General features: G+C 36.0%; 2 protein-coding genes across 3 annotated transcripts in view; one reads left to right on the forward strand and one right to left on the reverse strand.

The window, feature by feature from the left end:
• The first annotated feature begins 874 nt into the window (after window positions 1–874).
• Window positions 875–15,962, forward strand: LOC145986624 (tyrosine-protein phosphatase non-receptor type 5-like). 2 transcript variants are annotated; one of them, XM_083120855.1, is made up of 7 exons: window positions 875–990; window positions 3,368–3,729; window positions 6,170–6,447; window positions 7,091–7,346; window positions 8,009–8,260; window positions 10,625–10,902; window positions 13,765–15,962. In XM_083120855.1, exons 1-7 carry the CDS (start codon window positions 885–887, stop codon window positions 13,856–13,858), a joined length of 1,626 nt encoding a protein of 541 aa, XP_082976981.1. In that variant the 5' UTR covers window positions 875–884; the 3' UTR covers window positions 13,859–15,962. The 2 variants fall into 2 exon arrangements, with proteins under 2 accessions (XP_082976981.1, XP_082976982.1); XM_083120856.1 differs by lacking the exon at window positions 875–990 and adding an exon at window positions 1,217–1,289.
• Window positions 15,963–17,814: 1,852 nt separating this feature from the next.
• LOC145987229 (uncharacterized) overlaps window positions 17,815–24,030 on the reverse strand; it is a 51,099-nt gene continuing 44,883 nt past the window's right edge. Inside the window, exons 7-8 of the mRNA XM_083121747.1 lie at window positions 19,086–19,238; window positions 17,815–18,690 (exon numbers count right to left, since the gene is read on the reverse strand). Coding sequence (XP_082977873.1) covers window positions 18,590–18,690; window positions 19,086–19,238 — 254 coding nt within the window. The 3' untranslated portion in view covers window positions 17,815–18,589. The remainder of the gene's footprint in view (window positions 18,691–19,085; window positions 19,239–24,030) is intronic.

Raw genomic sequence — 24,030 nt, forward strand, 5'->3', positions numbered from 1 at the left:
GCAATACGAGAATTGTATCAATAAAAAAATAATGAAATGGAAAATGCAATAATCGTACTGCTTTGCGCCCGACCCTGTGGCCGAGTGGTTCGCGCGACGACGCCAGGGGTCCCGGGTTCGAATCCTGGCTAGGACATGGATGTTTGTGATTGTCTGTCCTGAAAAGTCCTGAAATTGAAATATGAATGAAATGATATGAGTGAATGAAGTGTGATGGGGGAAGCTTCCGCATAGGGGCTTTCCTTAAAAAAAAAAAAAAAAAAAAAGTGGTTAGCACATCGCGCTGCGACGCCAAGGGTCCCGGGTTCGAATCCTGGTCGGGCATGGTTGTTTGTGAATGTCCATTCATCATTTCATCACTCATCCCCATCTTCGCAAATTAGCCAAGAGGCACAAAACGCGAAGTAAAATAAACTAAATCAATCAATCGTACAGTTTTGCTTCTTTTAAAACTGACAACCAATATATTAATTAATATTTGTTTACTTAAGCGAGGAAATTTAACATTTTCAAATCTAAAAGGTCTAAAACTCAGTGTTTTTAAGGTTTTTTATTATTATTATTTCCGGGGAAGCCTCGAACCCCTTATAAACTAGGGGATATTCAACAACACTCGGGTACATCATATGCTTCGCCCAGAGTCTGCCCCTCCTAAGCAAAATCTCAAACTCCGCCCATGTGCTCACATCTAATAACTCCCTCCAAAACATTTCAGCCCCTGTCGACATGCGAAGGTGACGCTCGTGCGACACAAATGTCGTGCGGCAAGGCGGCAGTAACCGAAACGAAACACTTTTGCAGTGCTGTATCTTAACAATCATAAACAGCGCTGTATATACAGCAGCCTGAGCAGTACCGACCGGACGTAGGTTAGTAGGTCAAACATGGCGGCTGGTGATAGATCGAAGAGAAAATATTTTATAATTCAATCTGACCTCTCTTGGCGAGTCATTTTCATAACTTTATCCTTGATTATTAAAACAACTCCAGGTATGCTTACAACGCCTACAATTTTTATTCTGCGTGTTTTACTATCGGTTATAAGTTGATATTTCATGTTGCCGGAAGTAGTCTATAGATTTACTTGCATGAATTTTGAATTTTTTGTGAATTTTAAATGACCAAGGTTGAAAAATATTCACGTTTGATAAACATAATTTATATATAAATAATTGAATACGTCATAGACTCATGTTTAAAATATAAGTTCTGAACTAGTAATTTTCTGATGCGATAATAAACGAGGGGCTGACTTGGTTCTCATTTTTAGTGGAAGTGTGGAATTGCAAGTAGGTTCGTTTTCCTTATTGAGGACACATTATGTATGAAAAATTTTCGTTTTACCTGTGCAATAGGAAAGCTAAATTTCACTGTCACCATGAACGAACATTTTCTACTCGAGAAAAAGATTATTGTTTAACAAACTCTGTTCTCTGGATCTCCGACCTAATAGCACCTAATAGTTGGTTTCCATCAAGATGAGCTTGTTAACTTTAATGCACAGCAATATTTACAACACTGAATTGGACCATCATTTCACATGTTGAAGTTTTGTTAATGTGGGATGATACCAAATTAATGATATGACTAGTTTAACATACAAGATAGCTATTCAGAATAAGTTCTGGAGCAATTTTACAATACCGGACCATTCCCCGATTTCGTTCATGTTTCGCATAATTATTGATTTTGGGCTCCTAATCACGAATCTGCAGTTAATATTTGGGGGTCACGTGTAGAAATTTGAAAAAAAGGTGGTCTTTGATCGCAACCGACAATGCATGATTGCTCATTATTTACTGGAAGATTTGTGTTTCCCATACCTAAGAAACGAAATTACAACCCCAAATTTTATCTATGTTTGCCTAAGCTAACCTAACCTTACCGTGAATGGTTTTTGGGGCTATGCGTGAATGGTGTGTGTGGCCTGTGATCGCAACCAACAGTGCACGATTGCTCATTATTTACCGGAAGATTTCAACAAACATGGTTTCCATTCTCGTATACAGAGAACGATTGCGGTAATTGAAAAGTTTATTATACAACTTCTGCACCTCAAATAACAATATCAACACGTCACCCCCACATGTTAAGCTAAGATACTGGTAAAAATTTACTATCCTTCGGACACCTCTAATTTTTTCGTTTCGTCAATTTTTGACATTCATACTTACGTATCTACTTCGCGGAACATTCCTGAAGGTGTATCAACGTTGTTTTGATGAAATTAATTGCAATTTTTCACAGTACCAGTACGTCTTTGTGATAGGCCTTTTCGCTTGCCTGAGACGAACTAACCTAACCATGTGCCAATGGTTCGTGCAGCTAGCGCCAATGGTTCGCAATTATTTCCAATTTCTAGATCCTGATACTAACACGACACCAAATTTTAACTATGTTTCCTAACCTAACAGAACTAACCTAACCACATGCCAATGGTTCGTGGGGCTAGCGCCAATGGTTCGCAATTATTTCCAATTTCTAGGTCCTGATACTAACACGACACCAAATTTTAACTATGTTTCCTAACCTAACAGAACTAACCTATCCACGTACCAATGGTTCGTGGGCCTAGCTATTCTCCATCGGAGAATTAATTTTCATCGAACAACATGAATTTCAGCTATGAAACATTCCCACATCACACAAAACACCTTCCCGATGTTCGACAATGCTACAGGTACTTATTAAATAAATGTGTCCGAAGGATAGTAAACAAGTACCAAGATACTTCATGGGGACTACGTATTTTGTGAGTATAAGAAGTAGGATAGAAATTACAGCTGTGTCCGGTATTGTAAAATCTTACCTAAGTTCTTTCTTGTAGTGAATGGTGCTGCACCTCATTTGAAAGCTGGATATAATCCTAAATTTGATTTACAAACTGCACTTATTACACAAAATATACATATCCCTTCTAATATCACATTTTATATAGTTACCAGAATATTAAGTTTATTCCTGTATAAAGGGGTCAATTTTTGCTGGTGAAATATTTACAGCAGAATTAAACAATATTCTGTGAATTGCATAACTCTCAGGATAATTCAAACTTCAGAGAGCGTCGCATCAGTAAATAAACTCTAAATTTTGTGTTTGAGTCTGTTTTGCATTTTCCAGTTCATTTCGTGACAAAACAGGGTAGGAAAATGCACCTCTCACCTTTCAGAAACATGAAAAACGAACATTGCAGGCAGCATGTTATTTCACAATTCGTGTTTTCGTCAAAAACGAAATGTGCATCCCTCTACTTATAACATCAGAACGTGGCCTAAAAAAGCAAAATGATGTTGAGAAAAGTTGTTTATCCTTATTTCCTTTATGCTTGTATGTTTAGTTAAATTGAAATTAGCATTTTATTTTCCAGCACTACCAGCAGCATTGCTATATCCAGAAAGCAGATTGAATGCAGATTACAGACATACTATAGATCTTCTTATGTCTGTAAACCCATCATCTCAAAGATATGTAGACATTGACGAATTAGTTCCCCAAACAAGCACTTACAAGGTGAATGAAAGATCCTCTTCATCAGAAAGCTCTGATAGCTTGATAGATGAAGTGAAAGTGGCCAACCATAATGAATCCAATGTTACGACTTCACCCAGAGGAACGAAGGACCCCTCTGTTACATACACGGCCATAGAGGAGAAGTTATGGAAAGATTGGGAACTTGTAATTCTCATTTTCCTTTTGATCATAGCAGGGACAATTGGATTATTGTTTGTGGTAAGTACAAGATAGTAATCATAATCATTGAGTTTAATTTTTGTTTTTGTTGTGAACCTGTACAAACTTGGTTTCACAGGATAAATGTGTGTAAGTTTGTATACAAACTAGGGATTTTGAAATTGTGAATCTCACATAAATTTCCTTCATAAATGTAAAAAATTAGTAATGCTGAAATACCTATATCGAAAGCAACTAATAGTAACATTCATTAAATAATCTTAAGCCAAGAACATATTTAGTGGAGAGATCCGGACTCCCTACCCTGAAAGACTTAACAAGTTCAAAATTAATCACGTAATGAGTATGTAATTGTAAACATGTACTTGATTTTTGAAGTAACGCTATTTAATTTTCGGTTTGAAGTTAATTTTTGCCATTCGATGCAAACTGAGCAGGAGGTGACCTTCATAGTTGCAGCTTTGAATAAAGGTGTCCTTTGCCTCAATTGAAAAATTATTTGATGATTTCATGACATGCAAGGAATCTTCAAAATTTGATTTTCTTGAACACTGGCAATTTTTCAGTTGTAGATAGATATCTTGGAATAGTAAAGTAGGGTTGAGCCAATACTACTTTGAGCTGATATCCCTCCACATGAATGCTGATACCCTTACTGATTCCCATCAATACTGATATAGTAGAACCCTGATTTTACCTTCCCACATTATACATTCATTCATTCATGATGGTCCCAACATAGCAAAATGTTATAAAATTTTCTTCGATTTTACATTTTTAAAAGAAATACATGATGGCTAAAATGATCGTCTAAAGAGGTTAAAAGTAATTTCCCATGAAAAGCCACATGTCAAAATGAATTTTCTTTTGGTTTTTAAAATTTAAATTAGTAATCATAAGAATAATATTATGAAAGTGCTATGCATCAATACATGATCTAAAAAAAAAAAAAGGTAAAGTGCTCCCCTGTGCTTAGCACCACGCCATGAAGGCGTATAGGGGGTGTGGGGGTAACGCCCCACACTTTCTTGATCTGGTCATGAGTGGGGGTGATGTGATCAGCATCACGCCCCTGACCACCTTTACCCCCCAGGGTTTCCCCCAGGTACCCATGTCATTCGATGCTGGGTGGGCACCAGGGCCGCTTCCATCGTTAGAAAAGTTCCCGGATTTGAACCAGCTGGGGATCGAACCCAGGACCTTGAGCATGGCAGTCAGATGCGTTACCGACTGAGCCACCGCAGCCATCCAATACATGATCTACAACCAGATTTCTCTATCCTAAGCTGGCCGCCGTGGCTGAGTGGTGCTATGATGCCATGGGTCCCAGGTTCTAATCCTGGCCTGATCATGGGTGTTATTTGTGAGTGTCCCTTCATCAAATTTGATCATATCAACAGTCATCATCATCTTCACAATTAGTCAAAAGTGGCAGAAAAGTGAAGTAAAATCAAAGCAAATCAAATTATCTATCCATGGTGGGGGAGATCAACCACATCCTCTGTGTATGGCATACCTTTTTGATTTGTTTTGCATAAATTAAATAATTCTTTCACCTTTTTTGGAATTTTTAATAGATAATCATTTGGACTGGTTAACAAATGGGGTTATTTAATGCGTAGGTTAAGATTGTGTGTAAGCATGAATGTTCTAAAAACTGTTTATTATACACAGTCACTTAAGCTATGGTACCCTACTTTGGGGTCATCAGCCTTCAATAAAAAGGTTATTGAAATTGCAAAAGATGTGTAAGATTAATGTGTGGTCTTCCAAGCCGTGGCCACTGACTTAAGTTTTGTTAGACTAGGTATTATGACAGCTCCTGCTATCTTTGTATTCCAATGCCTGCTTTATATAAAAGAAAACATTCACATTTATGAGGAGTTAGGGTGTTCACATACCTATCAAACCAGAAATAGGGATTGTTTAGATGTAATTATAAGAAGACACAAAAAACCTCTTACTACATGTCGGTTAAGTTTCAAAATGCTCTCCCTTTGTCTTTAAGGCAACTGCCCTTTTTAAAATTCAAAAGAAAACTGCAAAAAATATTGACTGATATTATATATATAAGGCAGAAGAATTCTTTGAAATTAATTTTGTTAGGTAAAATAGTTATGCTTGTAAGATAGTAATGTTAACTACTAAATTTATGTAAGTTGTGTTACGTTTCTAAGATGCTGTTGGGATGTTTGTTTGTAAGATTTATATATACTTTATTAGTATAAGGCTAGGTTATATTTCTGACGATTGTAATACATGTGATGTTCTCATGTGTTTCTACAATAAAAATTATTATTAATATGCATGGAATATGGCTCTATATAAACAAGTTTAAACCCACTTTAGGCAGTCCAGGAGACTTACATGGAAATACGGTATTCTTGATGGGTAGCAAATATCACTTTATCAAACCATTGAATGTATTTCCAGGCAAGTTCTATTTTGTTAGTAGTTCATGCATATTTGTTAATTCTAGGTAATTTTGTGGGTTAAAAATCACGTTCTGCCAAAGGAAAAGCGCTTCTCAGAGCAATGGATCTTCCATCCAATTGTGAAGCCACCTGTAGAAAAATGTGACACCGTGCAACCAAAGGGAATTCCAGAAGTGCTGAATGAGTCGATTGAGAAAAGGCCCGAACCAATTCGAATTAAAGCCAAAGGTCTTCTTGAAAGAAGAGGTTCCAATGCAAGTCTCACCATAGATCTGCATCCTAGTCAGGAGAATTTGTGTGTGTCAACACCAACCCGTGAATGGTAAGAGAGAGCATCAAATATTTCATTATTTATAAAGGATAAGAGCACTCGAGAGAAAATTCCAACTTCAAATATTTTTTTTTTAAAATTTATCATCATTTCAGTTAGCAGACATACATATTCTAATTCCTGAATAAGAGTATACATTATTACAACATTGGTTGACAAAGTGCAGAAAGCACTACTAATGGACACCCATTGTAGAAATTATCATCCTTTAATGTTTATAATTAAATATGGCACTTGGTTCATGGAATGGTGTGTTAGTTTTTCTAGTAAATAGTATCTGTGACAAAAATGAAAATTTTTAAATGTATGTTTAGTATCTTCATTATCCAATAAAAATTAAGTTACTCAAAAACATGCAGAGTCAAAGCAACTGTAAATTAGGGTGATATTTTATAATAATAAAAATATATATTCATAGTTCATGTCTCTCTTTTTGTTTGTTATTAAATCATAACACTCAAGCATTCCCACTATTTGCACACACAACATAATTGAAAAGTAAGAAAAATGCTTAGTTCTATGAAAATATTTGCATTAAAAAATTTACGTTAACAGAAAATTTGCCCCTACATGTGTGAATATTGTATCATTTGTGGTAAATGTATGGCCAAGGATATTTTTTATCTTTTCCCAGCACCGCCGAAGAATATTTATTGTCAGCAGGCAACAAGCTAAGTAGACGCCAGTTACGTTCATGTCTGAAAGATGTCAAGATCCTCCACACAGAATTCTGGGATATTCCATCAAATCATCCTGAACGGTCTGAGATTGCTGGCAGTGGGACAAAGAATCGTTACCGCACTATTCTTCCAAATGAAAGAACAAGAGTTCATCTTCCGGAGAAGAATAATGACCCATTAACAGGATACATAAATGCAAATTTTGTTAGGGTAAGTATTGATGATGTAGTTGTTAATATTTATATATTATTTTACTAGTTGTTGTAAATCAGTCATGGATATTGCAACACTATCTTTAAGAAGCACAATTTTGAAAACATTTAATTTCCTTGTAATGTGCTACCTACAAGTAGAGATGGCCACAAAATGCAAATAATTTTCACATGTTCAGGCACGAATTGTGGCAGTGGACATGTTCATCCGAACAGGTTCCATTCAGGAGAGAGAGCAGACCCTCCGACGATGGTCCAATAAAGGTCGCCATTAACCTGTGCAAGGGTGTCACAACATGATGTGGCAGGTTAGACAATAGAAAGCCAATGGCAGCATGCAGAAACAGAAGTCTCCAAGTTGGAGAAGGCATATTCTCTGGCATCCTGATGCTGTGCTGTGCCTGCTGCATCTCCTGATTGGAACCCATTCGGATTAATGCCTCCACTGCCACGATTCGTGTCTGAACTGGCCAGCGTTCCATGGCAGACTTCTGTATTCTGTCATGGTTGCAAACTGATACTGATAGATACAATATGCACTGCCTTGTATGTCAATGGAACAGGATCATAGTAGTTAAAGAAGGATTTGAAGGGAAAAAAAAGTATGTTTTCTTGTTAATAAAGAAAATAAATTAAGATATTGCTGTGTTGTATCTGCAGGGATATGATGGAGAGGAAAGAGCTTACATTGCAGCACAAGGCCCGTTACCTCACACTGTGAATGACTTTTGGGAAATGATCTTCTGCCAGCGGGCTCCTATCGTGGTGATGATAACAAAGCTCAAGGAAAAGGGCAGAGTGAAATGTGAGCCATATGTTCCAGAAGAAGAGGCCACGTATGGAGACATAGTAGTAACTGTTAAGAAAGTTATACCACGTAATGGACATATCATCCGAGAGTTATTTGTTCAGGTAAGTTTTTTTGAGATCTTACATAGAATACTTCTGCTTTAACATTATAAAGTTATATTGTATAACTGCAAGGCTGATCTGATGCCTCTTTGAACCAATTCCCACCGATACTGAAACAACAATTGAAAGTTGTGTAGGATATTTTCATTTATAAATGTAAATATATAAACATTCCATTCCAACTATACATTTCAGTATACCAGAGTTTTACTGTAAATATTCTAATTCTCATGTGCAGGAATTGGAATATTAAAAATAGCTGTCATTTAATTTCAAAATACATTTTTTTTCCACACAATATTGCCAAACTTTACAGACTGCACAATATGTGGACTCAGGAAAAGTATCTACCTATATTTGTGATAAAACTCCAACCAATACAACTGGAATCAGGCGATACATTGGAGTCTGTGTTGGTTCTACCCCAGCATAGCTCCAATATTTCCTTCATTAGATGTATATTACTATTATCATTATGTGAGACCATACAGTCTTGTTAGAATATAAGTGTGTTTGCAAATTAAGTTGAATATAGATTGTTATTGCGTGTGAACAAAAATAACTGGAATTATAATACACTTGCATTTAATATTAACAAGAAATTTTGTTTCTTCAGTGGCTGAAATTTATTTCATATGCTTGATATTTTGAAGTAATACACATACCAGTACAATCAAAAATAAAGCGAACTTTGGCCACCACGGTGTTGTATCTGCAATGACTGGCCTGCGGCTGCGCAGAGCGATAGTTGGTGTGGTATGATGTGTGTAGCAGTCATTTCGTTCGTGCAGCTCTCAAATTAAACACGTTACGGCGAAGACTATCTGGTGCTGATATCGTAGTTCGTTGAGGTGGTAAGAAGATGACTCTTCAAGAGCAGAGCGAACATCGGTTCATGCTATCCTGATGAATGATTTGCAGATGCAGCATGTGTGTGAGCACGTTGTTCTAAATAAGTTAACCGATAAGCAACCGGAGGAGCGTGCACTTGTCAGTGGAGAATTGATTGACAGGGTGGACCAGGATCCAGATCTTTTGTACAGTGAATACAGGTGACCGGACATGGTGTTTCCTGTACGATCCACAATCCAAAGGACAGTCATCAACATGGAAATCATCCTCCTCACCCCGACAAAAAGATTTTGTGCAGACAGAGCCAAGGAAAAGGTTATGTTGGAAGTTTTCTTCAATATCCAGGAATTGGTGCATTTCGAATTCATTCCTGAAGGTTAAACCGGGATATGTATGTGGCTATTCTTCGTCATATTCGAAATGCAGTATGTCGGAAAGGGCCTTATTTGTGGCAGAGCAAGAACTGACTCCTCCACCATGGCAGTTGCTAATGGTGAATGACTATCTCACAAAGCACAACACTCCTATCCTTCCGCAGCCTCCATATTTCCTGGATCTGGCCCAAGCTAATTACAAAAATTGTTATAACTCTTAGACTATTTGACCAATCTACTTCGGGTAACTTTTGTTTTGCAGCTAAAACATCAGGGCATGCAACCGTGCAGAAATCAAGCAGCCAAAGCCAATAAGAGGGGTTGGGTGGGCCGCAGCCTCCAACTTTCAATGAGAAAATCATAAAAATGGTGAGTTTGCCCCCTCTTCGCCCACTATTTTAGGAGGGGACTGAAATTTAGCCTTATTTTCAAAGAATGGTCCTCTTTCAACCGAATGAAAGTCATTTCATGTTCCTGGGTGCATTACATTATCGAATATGTGAAACAAACTCCCCATTTTTATGATTTTTTTAATTGTAAGTTGGGGCTGTTACCCACCCAACCCCTCTTACTGGCTTTGGAGTTTTGATTTCTGCACGGTTGCATGCCCTGATGTTTCTGCAGAACCACCTCACTTCACGGTGGTGTATTTGAAACACACACTGTACTTGCTTCTGTTGTGGTGTCACTTTGAGAGAGGGAAGTTTCTGAAAGGTGAGTTCTTCATTTAGCCATCAAGTAAAAGCACAAATTGCAGATTATAACAGATGCATTGACTGAGGCACAAAAGCAAAACAAGATAGAGAGCTGGGTATGACAGCAGGAAATATAAAATTTAGGAACGCATTGTGGAATGTTTTATTGTCACATGGAAGCAAATGTTTTATGCAGATGAAGTACTGACTTATCTGCGAAACTAGTTTTTATGAAGATTCTGTTAATTTCTGTGGACACTTTCACCATCTCCTTGTTAACTTGTAGTGTTGCTTGGCGAGCATCTGTTTTTAGTTTTTTGATATCTGCACTGTTGTTGCTTGCTTGTCCTTTGCATTGTCTTTTGTTTCTAGGTGTCAGCCTGCTGCAGTAAGGGGATCCAGACGTGTTGCTTATATTGAGATGTTTAACTTGTTTCTTTCAGCGTGGAGAAGAATATCATCAGGTCCTACACTACTGGTACACAGCTTGGCCGGACCACAAAACACCAACCAGTGCAAAGTCCTTGGTTTCCCTGGCCTCAGAGGTGGAAGCCATGCGCCGGGACAACAATGGAGAGCCAAAGGGACCAGTGGTTGTCCATTGCAGTGCAGGGATCGGGCGGACAGGCTGCTTCATAGCGGTTTCCATTGGTATGTCACAGTTGCTGGAGGAGAATAATGTTGATATACTGGGCATTGTGTGTGCAATGAGATATGACAGGTAAGCTATTTTTTCTTCTAATTTTTAATCTGCATAGTTTAAATTTTTATGCTGAGGCTTGAGATACATACATACATATGTTAAGTATAAAACTAAACTCTGCGGTACAACATTGCTTAGAACTCCCAAGATTTGCTAAGCAGCTTTTCATTGGTCATTAGGCACGTGATCGCTGCTTTCTTGCACGTTTGGTTTCAAGTTACTCCCTAATTGTCCTCATGATTCTGGGTCAACACTAACATTTTCAAGCTCCTGTCAGGGTTCGAACCTAGAGCACTAATTTAGTTATGTATGTAAGTGGCCTCTGTGACAGAGTGGTTAGCACAGCATGCTATGACACCAAGGGTTCTAGGTTTGAATCCCGACCTGGGTGTTCTTTGTGAGTCTCCCTTCATCAATTTAATCATATAAACCATCCTCATCTTCGTGATTAGTCAAAAGTGGCAGAAAAGTGAAGTTAAATAAACTATTCAATCAATCAACCATATTATAAAAAAGGAAAGTTAAAAATTGTACTTACGTATGTGAGTATATGTTCCTACCGTAGAACGACGTTTCAGAGATAGACTATCTCCTTCTTCAGGTTCATATAAAAAAACTAGGTACCTGGCATAGTACTGCGTCAAAATTGTAATATGAGGATTATGGTTAAGGGTCTGTTAGGATACATTTAAAAAATATTATGTTTTGGCTATTAGAAGTACGTAAAAAGCATGTCGTTCCCTAAAAAGACTTGTACAATAGACCTATTCACAGGTAAAAAAGTTAAAAATCTAAAAAACCTGCATGAATCACTATGCTACTTGCAGGTTTAGCCATTCCTACCCAACTGTGCATCCCAAACCGCATGAAGGTCAATTCTCCACGAATGTTTCCCCTCCCCTTAATTTTCTCCTTTCCCCTTATTACGTCACAAATCCAACGTAAATTCACGTTCCTCCCGTGCAGCTTGCATAACTTCCGGAGTGACGTGGAAACCGATATTGGGTTCAATTTTCCAGGCTTTGTCATAATATAGTCCAAAACATAATATTTTTTAAATGTATCCTAACCAACCCTTAACCATAATCCTCATATTACATTTTTGATGCAGTACTATGCCAAGTACCTAGTTTTTTTTTTTTTATATGAACCTGAAGAAGGAGATAGTCTATCTCTGAAACGTCGTTCTACGGTAGGAACATATACTCACATACGTAAGTACAATTTTTAACTTTCCTTTTTTATATTCTGGGTTTGTGAGTAACACGCGACTAACCTACAAAATGCTATCAACCAACCATGTATGCAGACCTGGAACTGAAAGCTTATGAACAGTGTATTGGTCACTTCCTCACAACAGAGTTGAAGCATCAGGGGGCAGTAAAAGGTAGCACCTACTGGAGCATTTTGTGCAGCGTGATTGCCAAAGAACTCTGTTCACAGATGAAAATATTTATACTGTCCAGGAGACTTTCAACTCGCAAAATGACTGCGTGCATACTGCAATTTCATGACAAGCACTCAAGGCCCAATTGAAGGCCATCATCGTGCCTCCATCAAGATGTAGTGGGGGTGAATTGCGATGACACCACTGAGCTCCATTTCTGTGAAAAAGTGATAAAAACATCAGCCAGAGGGCACCAGTCAAGACAGTACTCAAGGATCTTAGTATTAATCTCGGTCTTGGTCAGTGCTTTAGCTTTCAGCAGGATTCGAAACCAGCTCACAAGGCTCAATCAACCCAGAAAAAGTGAGATGAATGTGCCAGACTACATTTACCCTTCTGATTGGCCATCTGGTACTCCTGACCTCAACCCTCAGGACTATTACAGTAATTGTGATCTGTGCTTCAGGACCTGGCCTGCAAGATAATCATGCCAGTGTGAAGCTCGCCCTTGTGAAGCCAAACTGGTTTCCTGTAGATATACCACATTATCAGGACATTAATATATTTCTCAGCATGTCACTCCATTGAAAACCTTTTGGCAGCATTGTGGTTCAACTTAATAATCATCATTCATTCTCATCATCATATTGAGGCAGGAAAGCAACATAAGAGCACTAAGAATGTCCACAGTGGATAATTTGTCTTGATGTCGAAGTGCTACCAGAAGAATGCAGGTTTGACCTGTACTTGAACCCACGTGTCTAGTACGTAGTGTGGAGGAACATGCATATTTCTTTTTGATGGAAGCACAAAATATGAAATATGCTGTAATGTTCATTTTTCATGTTTCTGAAAGGTGAGAGTTGCATTTTCCTACCATATTTTGTCATGACATGAACTACAGAATGTGAAAGAAACTCTTAAACATTAAAATTAAAGTATATTAACGGACATGACACTTTCTGAAGTGTGAATTATCCTGCGAGTTATGCAATTCACCAAAAATTGATTTATTCTGATGTAAATATTTGAGAAGCAAAAATTGGACTCCTTTACATAGGAATAAACTTAATACTCTGATAACTACACAAAATGTGCTATTAGTAGAGAAATGTTTATTTTGTGTAAAAAGTGTAGTTTTTATATGAAATTTAAGGTTATAGTCACCATTTTAACACTGAAATGTCATTTAGTAAGTCACTTTCGATCCAAAAATGTGCCCAATTTTTGTACCGAAATATTGATCTTTTATTCACCATAAGTATGTGGCCCTAGTAATATTTGAACACGCAACATCAGTGTGTCGTGAAAGAGAAAACTTGTGGTTTTTAAAATGTTGCGAACTTTTGGTAGAGAGCTCCAAACTGTAAGTCCATATAAACTCAAAAGTGTAAATAGAAAACTCATGAATTCTGTTGGCATGCAGCAAAAACTATGCATTAGCTTTCTGATCTGTTTAGATAAAAGAGTTAATTTAAAATTCTGATTTCCAGGGGAGGAATGATCCAGACTGGGGAGCAATATGAATTTGTTCACCGAGCTCTCTGTCTCTTTGAGCGCTCCCTTCCGGACACGACCGGCGAATGAGCTGTCGAATTGTGTATCGCTGTCATGAGTTAGAAGTAAGTCAGTATCAAGTATATCAGTGTATTGGCAGGCGTCGAACCTGTCTTCATGAAATGCCTTTAAGAGCTCCCAGTATGTCATTGCTTGTTTGGAGAGTACAAATGCTCATTGTTCAAAATGTGGGAGTAGAAATGTCATGTCAGGTTGTCAATGGTACTTACGTTATGGAACGTTCCGACGCTGGTAAGCTATTTGCATTGTAATGTAACCCGTTAGTCTCTCAAGAGATCTTGTACCAAACCGTTTTAAATTAATCAGTATTATTGTAGAGACTTCACAACTCGAACTAAAGCTGAACTCTTCGGGGATTTAACATTTGTCAAAATGAAACAGGCGGCATGTCTTTGGGTAGGTTATTTGTCGAAATGAATAAGAAATGTGATATTTGTTAACTACTGGATCAATTAATGACGCTTATAATAGACAGTTCCAAGAAATTGGTGTACATGACACTTGATGTTTTTCCATAGCCTTTAGGACATTGTAATGTTTATGTTTAAACATGTTTTTGGTGTAATTTGTATTACGTGACTAATTATTATTGATTGTGTTGTTTTTGTCTCACAGTTTGAACGGTGAAAGACAAATAGACTCATTGCATCAGAACTATTTGGTTTGCTAGTAACGAGTTTGTAAAAAATTCTAATCTGTGTGTACATTCCTTTATTTGTAGAAGGGATACTTTTTTTTATATATATAGGGATGGACTGTTTACCGATACTGATAAAATATTGATATGAATTTACCGATACCTGGTATTCTACTGATCTGACGTAAACTGTCAATGTGAATTATAACTTTCATATACCCGGTGGAAGCACACAGTGGTTCAGATCCCACTTTAAACTGTTGGCCCAGTTCCGATTAGCCTTTCTGTGCATAAAGTGGACTTAGAAACATTTGTATTCGTAAAAAACAATAACAATTGATGGAACTGTGAATACAATTCGGACTGTGTATTTATAGAAATACCAGATAGGTAAAATTATTGACAACTCTACCAGTGAAGTATCAAATAAACTTCCCCATCTCAACTCTTTTTTTTTTTTTTTTGTTCCGTGACTTTGCATTTACTTGACACGTAGTTTTGATGTTGTGTGCATAAAACTGAATAGATCTATTTTGGAAAATGCATGTATTTTCTAGTCAGTCTTTTATAGTTGCCTTTTTAATTATGGAATCTCAAGAAAAATCTATGAATCTCAAATATCCACTGTAATATTCCTATAGTGTAAGTAACAATAAATAACAGTATTCTGTAGTGTGAATGTGAGTTGAATACCAGTATATTGATATATGAGAGTAAGTACACCGTAACAAATAATTTGATATGCTCTTTCTGGAAGACTGACTGACAACATAAGAACTTGCAATCATTGAATGTACAAGATATAAACATGAACATGACATGGTATAAGAGTATTTGTGTGTACTGTAGGATGTTGTAATATTACAGCATTCCTGTTTTCAAAATGCCTTACTTCTCTCCACTTGAATTAAAGCTACATCTCTGTGTATCAACAATTTTATTTTGATGGAAAGGGGATATATATATAACTAACAAGTGGTATTTTCTTTTTACATGAAGCATAAGTGAATATGTCTATATTTAGAGGAATATTGACTGAATTTCAGCGGTTTGAAATTTGTGAAATATCAACAATTATTCTTATATTTTAGGATTATTTTGGAACACTGTGTAATGTAATCATAACTACAGATCTTGATGTTCGTGTACATATGTAGTGATGGTACTGGTGTACCTACAAAATGTATGTTTTTTAAATGTATGCAGAAGAGTTACTATAAAAGTTAGTCATTGTCTACTTTGTACCTTACATTGTACACTCTCTAATTTTGTGCAATTTTTGTCTAATTATCTGTAAGGTTTATTTGTGGTATATTCAAACAAATTACCAGATAGCAGTGTTTATAATTTTCATAATGACATGTGAAATGTGTGAGTTTTGTGGTATTTTTATTTAATTCCCTGGGTGAAAAAAGAACTGGGGATGTTTGTTTGTAATGGATTACCATATTAGTACTATGTATGAGTGTATTAATATCTTATCAGTAATAAATATAACTTTTTTAAAATATATAAATATGTATGTGGCAAAACAACAGAAACCAATATAGACTACAGTCCTTTTACCATATTTTCAGTGTTTAGAAGTAGCATACGACATGTAACTGTAGTAGTGCAACATCTTAACCTTTAGAGGATGGGTAGCCTAAATTTATACCAGTGCGTGTATTGCACTATGGACAGGCTGTCAATATACTGACATTCGCCTCCAGAATTAAAGCTTTTCTAAATGAGAATCAGAGTCCTCATACATGTGTATAAACTCTACTTGACTGGAATGCTCTCAAACACTGCAAGGAAGCAAGAAAGAAATCGTCTGAGAATAGAGAATATTTCCAGAAATGAATGTAATCAGAAAGTGAGTTTGGTGTATAAGATGCACCCTGTTTTTCAGATCCATTTTTAAAGAAAAATAGGGTATTATATGCTGGCAAGTACAGTATGTAACTTGTGACTTCATATTACGCTTCAACCACATCCGATACGGATACCTCAGCATCGGCTCAGCTCTATAAGTGAGGAAAATTTTGCATCATAGTTTTTTTTAGCAAAACCAAGGAAATTAAGATATAACATGAGAAAAATCAAATTATACTTCTAATGTATGTATGTTACTATTCACTAACTTGTGGAGCACATCTGTGCCAAAGACAACAGACACTCCTGGTTCTTTTTGGTTCCATTTCAATTTTTATTTTAATGGATTTGCATAATGGTGTGACTGTAAGAGAGCAGTCAGCTTGCCAGAGGAGGTTTGGTTACATCTGAATTTCAGATGGGTCTCCTTGGTGGTTTGTTTCTGCATTTGTGTTAGGACTAGGTACACTATACAGGGACCAGAAACACCAGAACCTTCGGTAAGGAGCCTTTGTGCATCTTCCCCTCCATCTGGTGTTTGTGGTTCCACTATACTACCTGCAAACCACCGTCCACATCTAACCTTAACTCTCATCCCACATCTGGAGGACCAGTCCTTAGACAAGTGAGATTTTATTGTCTGTCCAAAAATAAGCATTCCGTGTATTTGATCCTTAAGTGGCCGCGGTGGCTCAGTCGGTAACGTGTCTGACTACCATGCTAAAGGTCCCGGGTTCGATCCCCGGTCGGTTCAAATCCGGGAACTTTTCTAACGTTGGAAGCGGCCCCGGCGCCCACCCAGCGTCGAATAACATGGGTACTTGGGGGAAACCCTGGGGGGTAAAGGTGGTCAGGGGCATGATGCTGATCACATCACCCCCCCTATACGCCTTCATGGCGTGGTGCTATGCACAGGGGAGCACTTTACCTTTTTTTTTTTTTTTTTTTTTTTATTTGGCTCAAATCTCCCCATGGTTGTAAGGTTAAAAATTGCTGGCCATCCTACTTGCTACAGCATAAAACTTTTTCACACACTCATTGATTATATGCATTGTTCTTTTCACTGATAGAGAAAATAATGATTACTTTAGAGAAGAAATTAAACTGTTATTCACTTTTGTTGTGAGATAATGAAGTTTTCGCTAATTTTCATGTTGTTAGAACTAAGGAAAAGAGTGTCATGCAGTTAAACTTTGGATAATGCAGGTGGTAGCTCTTGCAAGTTGCACACATAGGCTTGCATTTGAGCTCTAAATGTTTTTTTCCTGTCAAGTGATGATGTAACCACTTGAACAACTTTTCCCACTTTTGAAGAAAGTTATAGGAACAATTGCTCAAGTACTTGCATATTTTATTCAAGTTTGTGATGGAAAACATGAGGGCTGAATATATAGTGTTTTATGAACTATCAATAATAGCATGTCTTCTTTTCATTTATTTTAATAAGAAATATGCTGCTTTATTCACGACTACTAAATTTAACAATTCACTTTTTTTTTACAAAATTAGGAAACTTTAATAACATTACAGTATTTTAGACAAGCTTTGATCGAGTAATAACAAATTCTTAAAATTATGGCAAGTAATTCAAATTTTGTAATTTCATTGTGAAAGTATTATTACACATGACACTATTGATTTTAACATTGTTACTTTTATTTATGTTGTGCTCTTTTCATTATCTCCTGAATTTTCCTTTCCAGGTGCATGTTTCAACAAGTCCATGCACATGTATATGGTTTCTGTCTCATGCGTACAAATTTTACGTTGCACATAAATAAATCGCTGGTTTTTTTCCCCATGTTTGCTGTATGATCAGTTCAACATTGCTTCTCAAGGAGATTCCAGACCAAGGTAAAAGGCAACAAGTAACATCCAACATGGGAGTTTCACACTAAAGTGACAAGCAACACAACCACAATCTGTACAAAACAGAATTTACACCTACCCCTGCAGTCCATAAAATAAAAAGCTTTCACTCTGCATGGGTGACCAGCAGTCCAAGGTGAAAACGGCTCAGTAGGAGTGACACATAATCGACACACAACAAGCAACATGTGCAGTTTGTCATGTCACTCCAGTATGGAAAGTTGCATGTATTTCTGAAGGTTCATTTCCAAGCAACAGGTGTCGCTTGTCACATGTCACCTCAGTCTGAAAGCTAGCTCCTTTAATCTCAATTCGAAACGGCAATTATTCACCTCAAAATTGTCCTATGAGAATGAAAACCCTTGTGTCTCCAAGATCTAACTCATGCATGGGTTTTGCTGATAGTACAATTTGAATCCTCGTCCAACTGATGCTGCGTTAGTTCTCACTGGCACAACAAATGGTCCACTAGTGAATTCTGAAAGGAAAATGCAATGTTTATTTTAATAAAGAACACAAAAGAATGATATCATAATTGCCATAATCTGGTATGAAGAAATCAAATGAACATAAAATTTATTAAAGAAATTAATCAAGACAGTACATGAATTTCATGAAAGATTTTGTCAAAGCTTGGGAATATTAAATATGGTTCTTGTAGCAAATATGGATTTCTAACATCTGTTAACCATGGATACAAATCCAAATAAATAGTGTTTGTAATCAGTAATCTATCCATTTATTTTAGGGACTGTGAGGAAAAAAATTTAATGACTTGTAAATTTAAATTTCCATGCAAAATATCAAAATATTCATGTAAAAATTTTCGATGGGAATTTAGGGGTTGGGGTTGCTAGTTCAAATATACCTAACCTGTAACGGGAGCGTTATTTGTAAAGTCTTGATCAGTGCTCCCATCATTTAACTTTTCTCCACAGAGACGGATGCCGTTGATGACAATATAATCATCTGGGCAATTAAGTTCTCCTGCTCCTGCTTGGCCAGGTGGGGTTGTTGGCATGTTACCTGAAATATAGATTTATTGTTAATAAATAACTACTTATTGCATTGTATCAATGTGGCTGATAAAAACATTTAGTATTCAGTGGAACCATCATTATGTATTTTTTGAGGACATTGCGACAAATCACAATTTTGCTCATTTGGATCAAAACTGAAATGTATAGTGAAAAACTGTAAAATCCAAGAATGTAAAATAGAGGTTCTACTGTATACTACATAACACCATGTTCCTCATGTAAGATTCAGTCAATGCTTTATATGGTATAGTTAGAGGCACATATTTTTGGTAAATAAAAAGCAAAATTTCTGTACAAAAACTGAGTCAATTTCAGGTTCAAAAGCGGTAAATAAAATAAAATATCGGTGTTATAGCAGTGAAAAATTGGGTGAAAAGTGATATATAAAAAGACATTTTGGTTTTAAAATTGTGAATATAATCCTAAATTTTATTTAAAAACTACACTTATTCCACAGAATTAACATTTCACTTCTAATAGTACATTTATGTAGTTATCAGAGTATTAAGTTTATTTCTGTGTAAAGGAGTCCATTTTTGCTTCTCCAATATTAACAGCAGTTTTAGTCAATTTTCCGGGAATTGCATAACTCAAAGGATAATTCAGACCTCTGAAGGTGTCGCGTCGGTGAATAAACCCTGAATTTCGTGTTTAAGAGTTAATTTCACTTTTTGCAGTTCATTTCGCATTATTTCGTGACAAAACATGGTCACAAAATGCACCTCACACCTTTCAAAAACATGAAAAATTAACACTACAATGTGTTTTTTCAAATTTCATTTTTTCGTCAAAAACGAAATATGCATGCCCCTAGGTATAGTTAATTTTAATTTGTACAAGAATACATGTGTGTACAAATGGTGTAAAAGTTCTTGCCACGTTGCATAGTTCAGTTTGTCTTTCCCTCTCTACACAGGATTCATTTCCCTACTTTTGATTGAGTTTGTATTGATTTGATGAACTTATTTTTTATTAATATTAGGCTAGTTTTCATGAAAAGTAACCTGTAATTTGGCAGATGAAAAGACCTGTACATTGATATATTTGTGTTGCAAGTCATTGTGTTTGACATATCCATTTATCTGTTTGATTCAATAATCAAAGCAATATTTACTGATTACTTAGCATCACTACCCATAGATAGAGGCTGAGTTGGCTTGGGTGGACCCAGCCCAGTTTTCCCCATGCAGGTTTTTTTCAGAAAAACCCAGTCAAAATGTGTTTTTTTTTTTAAGAAAATGTTGTAAATTATTGCTTTAACACATTGGGGTCTCACGACGGGCATAGCCCGCAGTGCACGTAAAGTCAATGTGGACGAACGACGGGCATAGCCCGTCGTGCGGTATGCAATCGCTTTGCCAATTGAACGACGGGCTATGCTCGCACTTCGTCTCATGCGCGTGTTCATTCAAGCCCCTCTGTTGAAATTCCGACCGCTAGGTGACTCATGTGCTATTTTTATCTCGTACCTGTGACTGTTTGTTGTCGTGTTGATGTACTGTGCATTGTTTAGAATGGCGTCGTTTGATCCAGACTGCATAGAGGATTCCGCCTCAGAGTTTGAAGTTAGCGACGATTTTGATGATGCAGATGAATTTGAAGATTTGGAAGGTAGGTTATATTCGTAATAATTATTGTCGACAATATAAACAGTGTTGCAAACTCTAGTATTTTATGAATGAAGTGAGAAGATGTAATTTTTTTGGGTCTATTCATCTTGCCTCTTGCTTGATTCTCCTACATGCACTGATGTATTTTTAGTTTTTCCATTTATTATTTTGTATAGTGTATGTAAAATGAAAATGTATTTTATTTATTTAGTATATTTATTTATTTCTTTAATTTTTACAGATGACGCAGAACCAACTGATACATCGTCTGGTCCTGTCCTGCAGCCACTTTTTCATACAAAAGATAATTACTTGTAATTTGTAATTAGTTTTTGTTATGTGCACATAAGAAGTATTCTTATGCAAGATTCTAAAGGTTTATTGATAGTTTATGTAGTTAATTATTGAAATTTCCATATTACGAACTTAAAATATCTCTATATTAACATTTGTTACAATGTTGTACTTTTTTCTTCTTCACAAAACATTGCTGAAAAAAATATTAAAAAACGTCTGAAAATGAAAATAAAATTTAACAAATTTTTGTTCATTGAAAAGAGGAAGTTTTGTAGATTTAAGAAATATATGGTTTAATAAAAACAAATTACAAATATTTTTTTTATGATTTTTTGAAAAACAACCAAAAACCGCAGACCAGAGGTAACAATGCTGTATTATGAGGCCAGACCCGAATGTGTTAAATCCTTGAGGTTCTATAATTGTCAATTTTTTTTTGAAAACTTGTAAAGAAAAATCTTATCAGAGCTTATAATACTAAAAATAGTGAATGTAGTACAAGTCATAGTGGTTTTTTTCAGGCTGTTTTCCTCAAATAATGCTAGAAATGAACATTTAACACAAATATAAAGATCATATATCCAAGAAACAAAATAGGAAAGGTATCAGAAATTTTTAGATAAAACGTTTGCATTTATTGATGCAGCATACTTGAACAAAGCTTTTTGAAATGTGGGAGCACTTTGGTTATCAGTCACTTCCTTATGTGGGGGAAATCATAGTGCTTCATAGTTTCAACTGTGATGATCAATTGACACAATGTTTAAGCATTACAAGGGAGAATTGAGTACATTTTATTGAAATGTTGTTAATTGTAACATAATTAAATTGGAACACACTTTAAATTATTTTTCTCATTTCTCATCCTAACGGGTTGCTTGCCTATGCAGTAAAATGTTATTTATGTCTCGTTAGGAGCTCTGTAGCCATGCAAGTCGTGCATCTTCATAATTACTACAATGTCAGCTTTGTGCTTGAAACTAACACCAGCTTTATGTACTTGCACTATAATTTGACAATAAAAGTATGAAAATATAGTGCATGATTTAGGAGGATCATGAGTTAGGGTGGATGGGCAAGTAGGGATAAGTCATCTACTTGATGATGACAACTGCTGTAAATTTAGAATCATTTAGGTAAAATTATTTCTGCAGCTAAAAAAACGTGTGAACAAAATTGAACAATTTGTTTCAAGATGGTGGATGAAAAACTTATTTTCCACATGTTGCGGGCAGGCTCTATGCTATGCTCTACAATGTAGTAAAACTTGTAAAATAATATTTCATATCTTAGGAGAGGAGTGGTGGTTAAAGGTAAAATCACACACGTTCTATTTTGATAACTGCCATAAATGCAAAGGTTTTGAGTTGCAATTTTTATAGTTGTAAGATAACTTGAAGGATTGATCTCACATTGTATTTGAGAAATATTGGTCATCATGTTTAAAGATAGTAGACGACAGACTGGTTTAACATGTCTTGCGAAAACTTTATATTATGCTCATATTTGACTAGGTTATATTTTCATAGATTAAGAAACACAAGTCTCAGCAATGTTACGGCATCACTTGAGTTTTAAGTTTTTAGTAAAAACACTGTAATGTAGTGTGTGTTTTAGGAAGGTTAGGTAAGTCACCAATTTTGAGACCACAATAACTGCAGCAAATTTAGAGGTTTTTAGCTGAAATTAATCACATCTAGATACATCACAGGAATGATTTTGTTTTTAATTTGCATTTGTTCAAAGTATTTCAAGAATGTAGATATAAAATTGATTTTTCTTATGCTGAAGTTTATTCCAAATTCTGATGACACTTTCAAATCTCTGCCTAAACTACATTTTTGGGGATTAAGAAAATAGACTCTTTAGAATTTTAGGGCTTCTCTTAAGCTATAATGTGACAATAAAGGTTTTGAAATACACTGCACACTTGGGGATCGTTGTGGACCAAATTGGAGGTCACCAATGTTTTGACCATGGAAATTGTCATTCTCATAGCAGCCAGATATTTTGAAAGATGTATTAGGTATTCCATTTGGATGAATTCAGCCAGACAATTAAATACGGCACACTTATAATTTGACATGGTTAATACATGGAGGAGGTATTTTTGTTTGAAACATCCAGAAAAATAATGAAAACACAACTGGGAACAAACTGTATTGTAGCAGATTTAAAACATTGTGTTACATAGTACTTTTGGATTATTTAATGGTCTATGGTGCATGAAATAAATGAGATATAAAACGTGTTTGTAGCTGTAACATAATTCATTCCAACATAGGCACAACACTGCATTCACAAAATAATTTGTTTCATAAACTAAGTTCAGAATGGTTTTGATTGATTTGCTTTATTTTACTTCGCTTTTTGTGCCACTTTTGGGTAATTTGCGAAGATGGGGATGAGTGATGAAATTGATGAATGGACACTCACAAACATCCATGCCCTGGCTGGGATTTAAACCCAGGACCCCTGGCATCGTAGCACAATGTGCTAACCACTTCACCACGGAGGATGGCGAATTTTACAATGGAATATTCACTAATCGTATTAACTAAAAATGTGCTTAATCTTGAAAAACATATACTTTAACATGCCTAAATTTGAGTATCATTATGTAGGAAGAAGGTGGCAAACCTGATTGATAAAATTAAGTCTGTAAAAAGTTAGTTATTGCTTTTTTTTTCCTGGGAAGAAAGGTTCCAGCACTATTCAAGTTGATATGTTACAGTGTTGTATGTTAATGTCTTCATCATAACAACTACTCAAAATTGTGTTATGATCATAAACGATGATGCATCCAAGCACACACACACACACACACACACACATGCATATGCATTTCTGTTGTTTGTTTTACTGATTGAT

The sequence above is a fragment of the Lepisma saccharinum genome, chromosome 4 (assembly GCF_977018435.1).
Source record: "Lepisma saccharinum chromosome 4, izLepSacc3.1, whole genome shotgun sequence".
Taxonomy (NCBI): Eukaryota; Metazoa; Arthropoda; class Insecta; order Zygentoma; family Lepismatidae; genus Lepisma; species Lepisma saccharinum.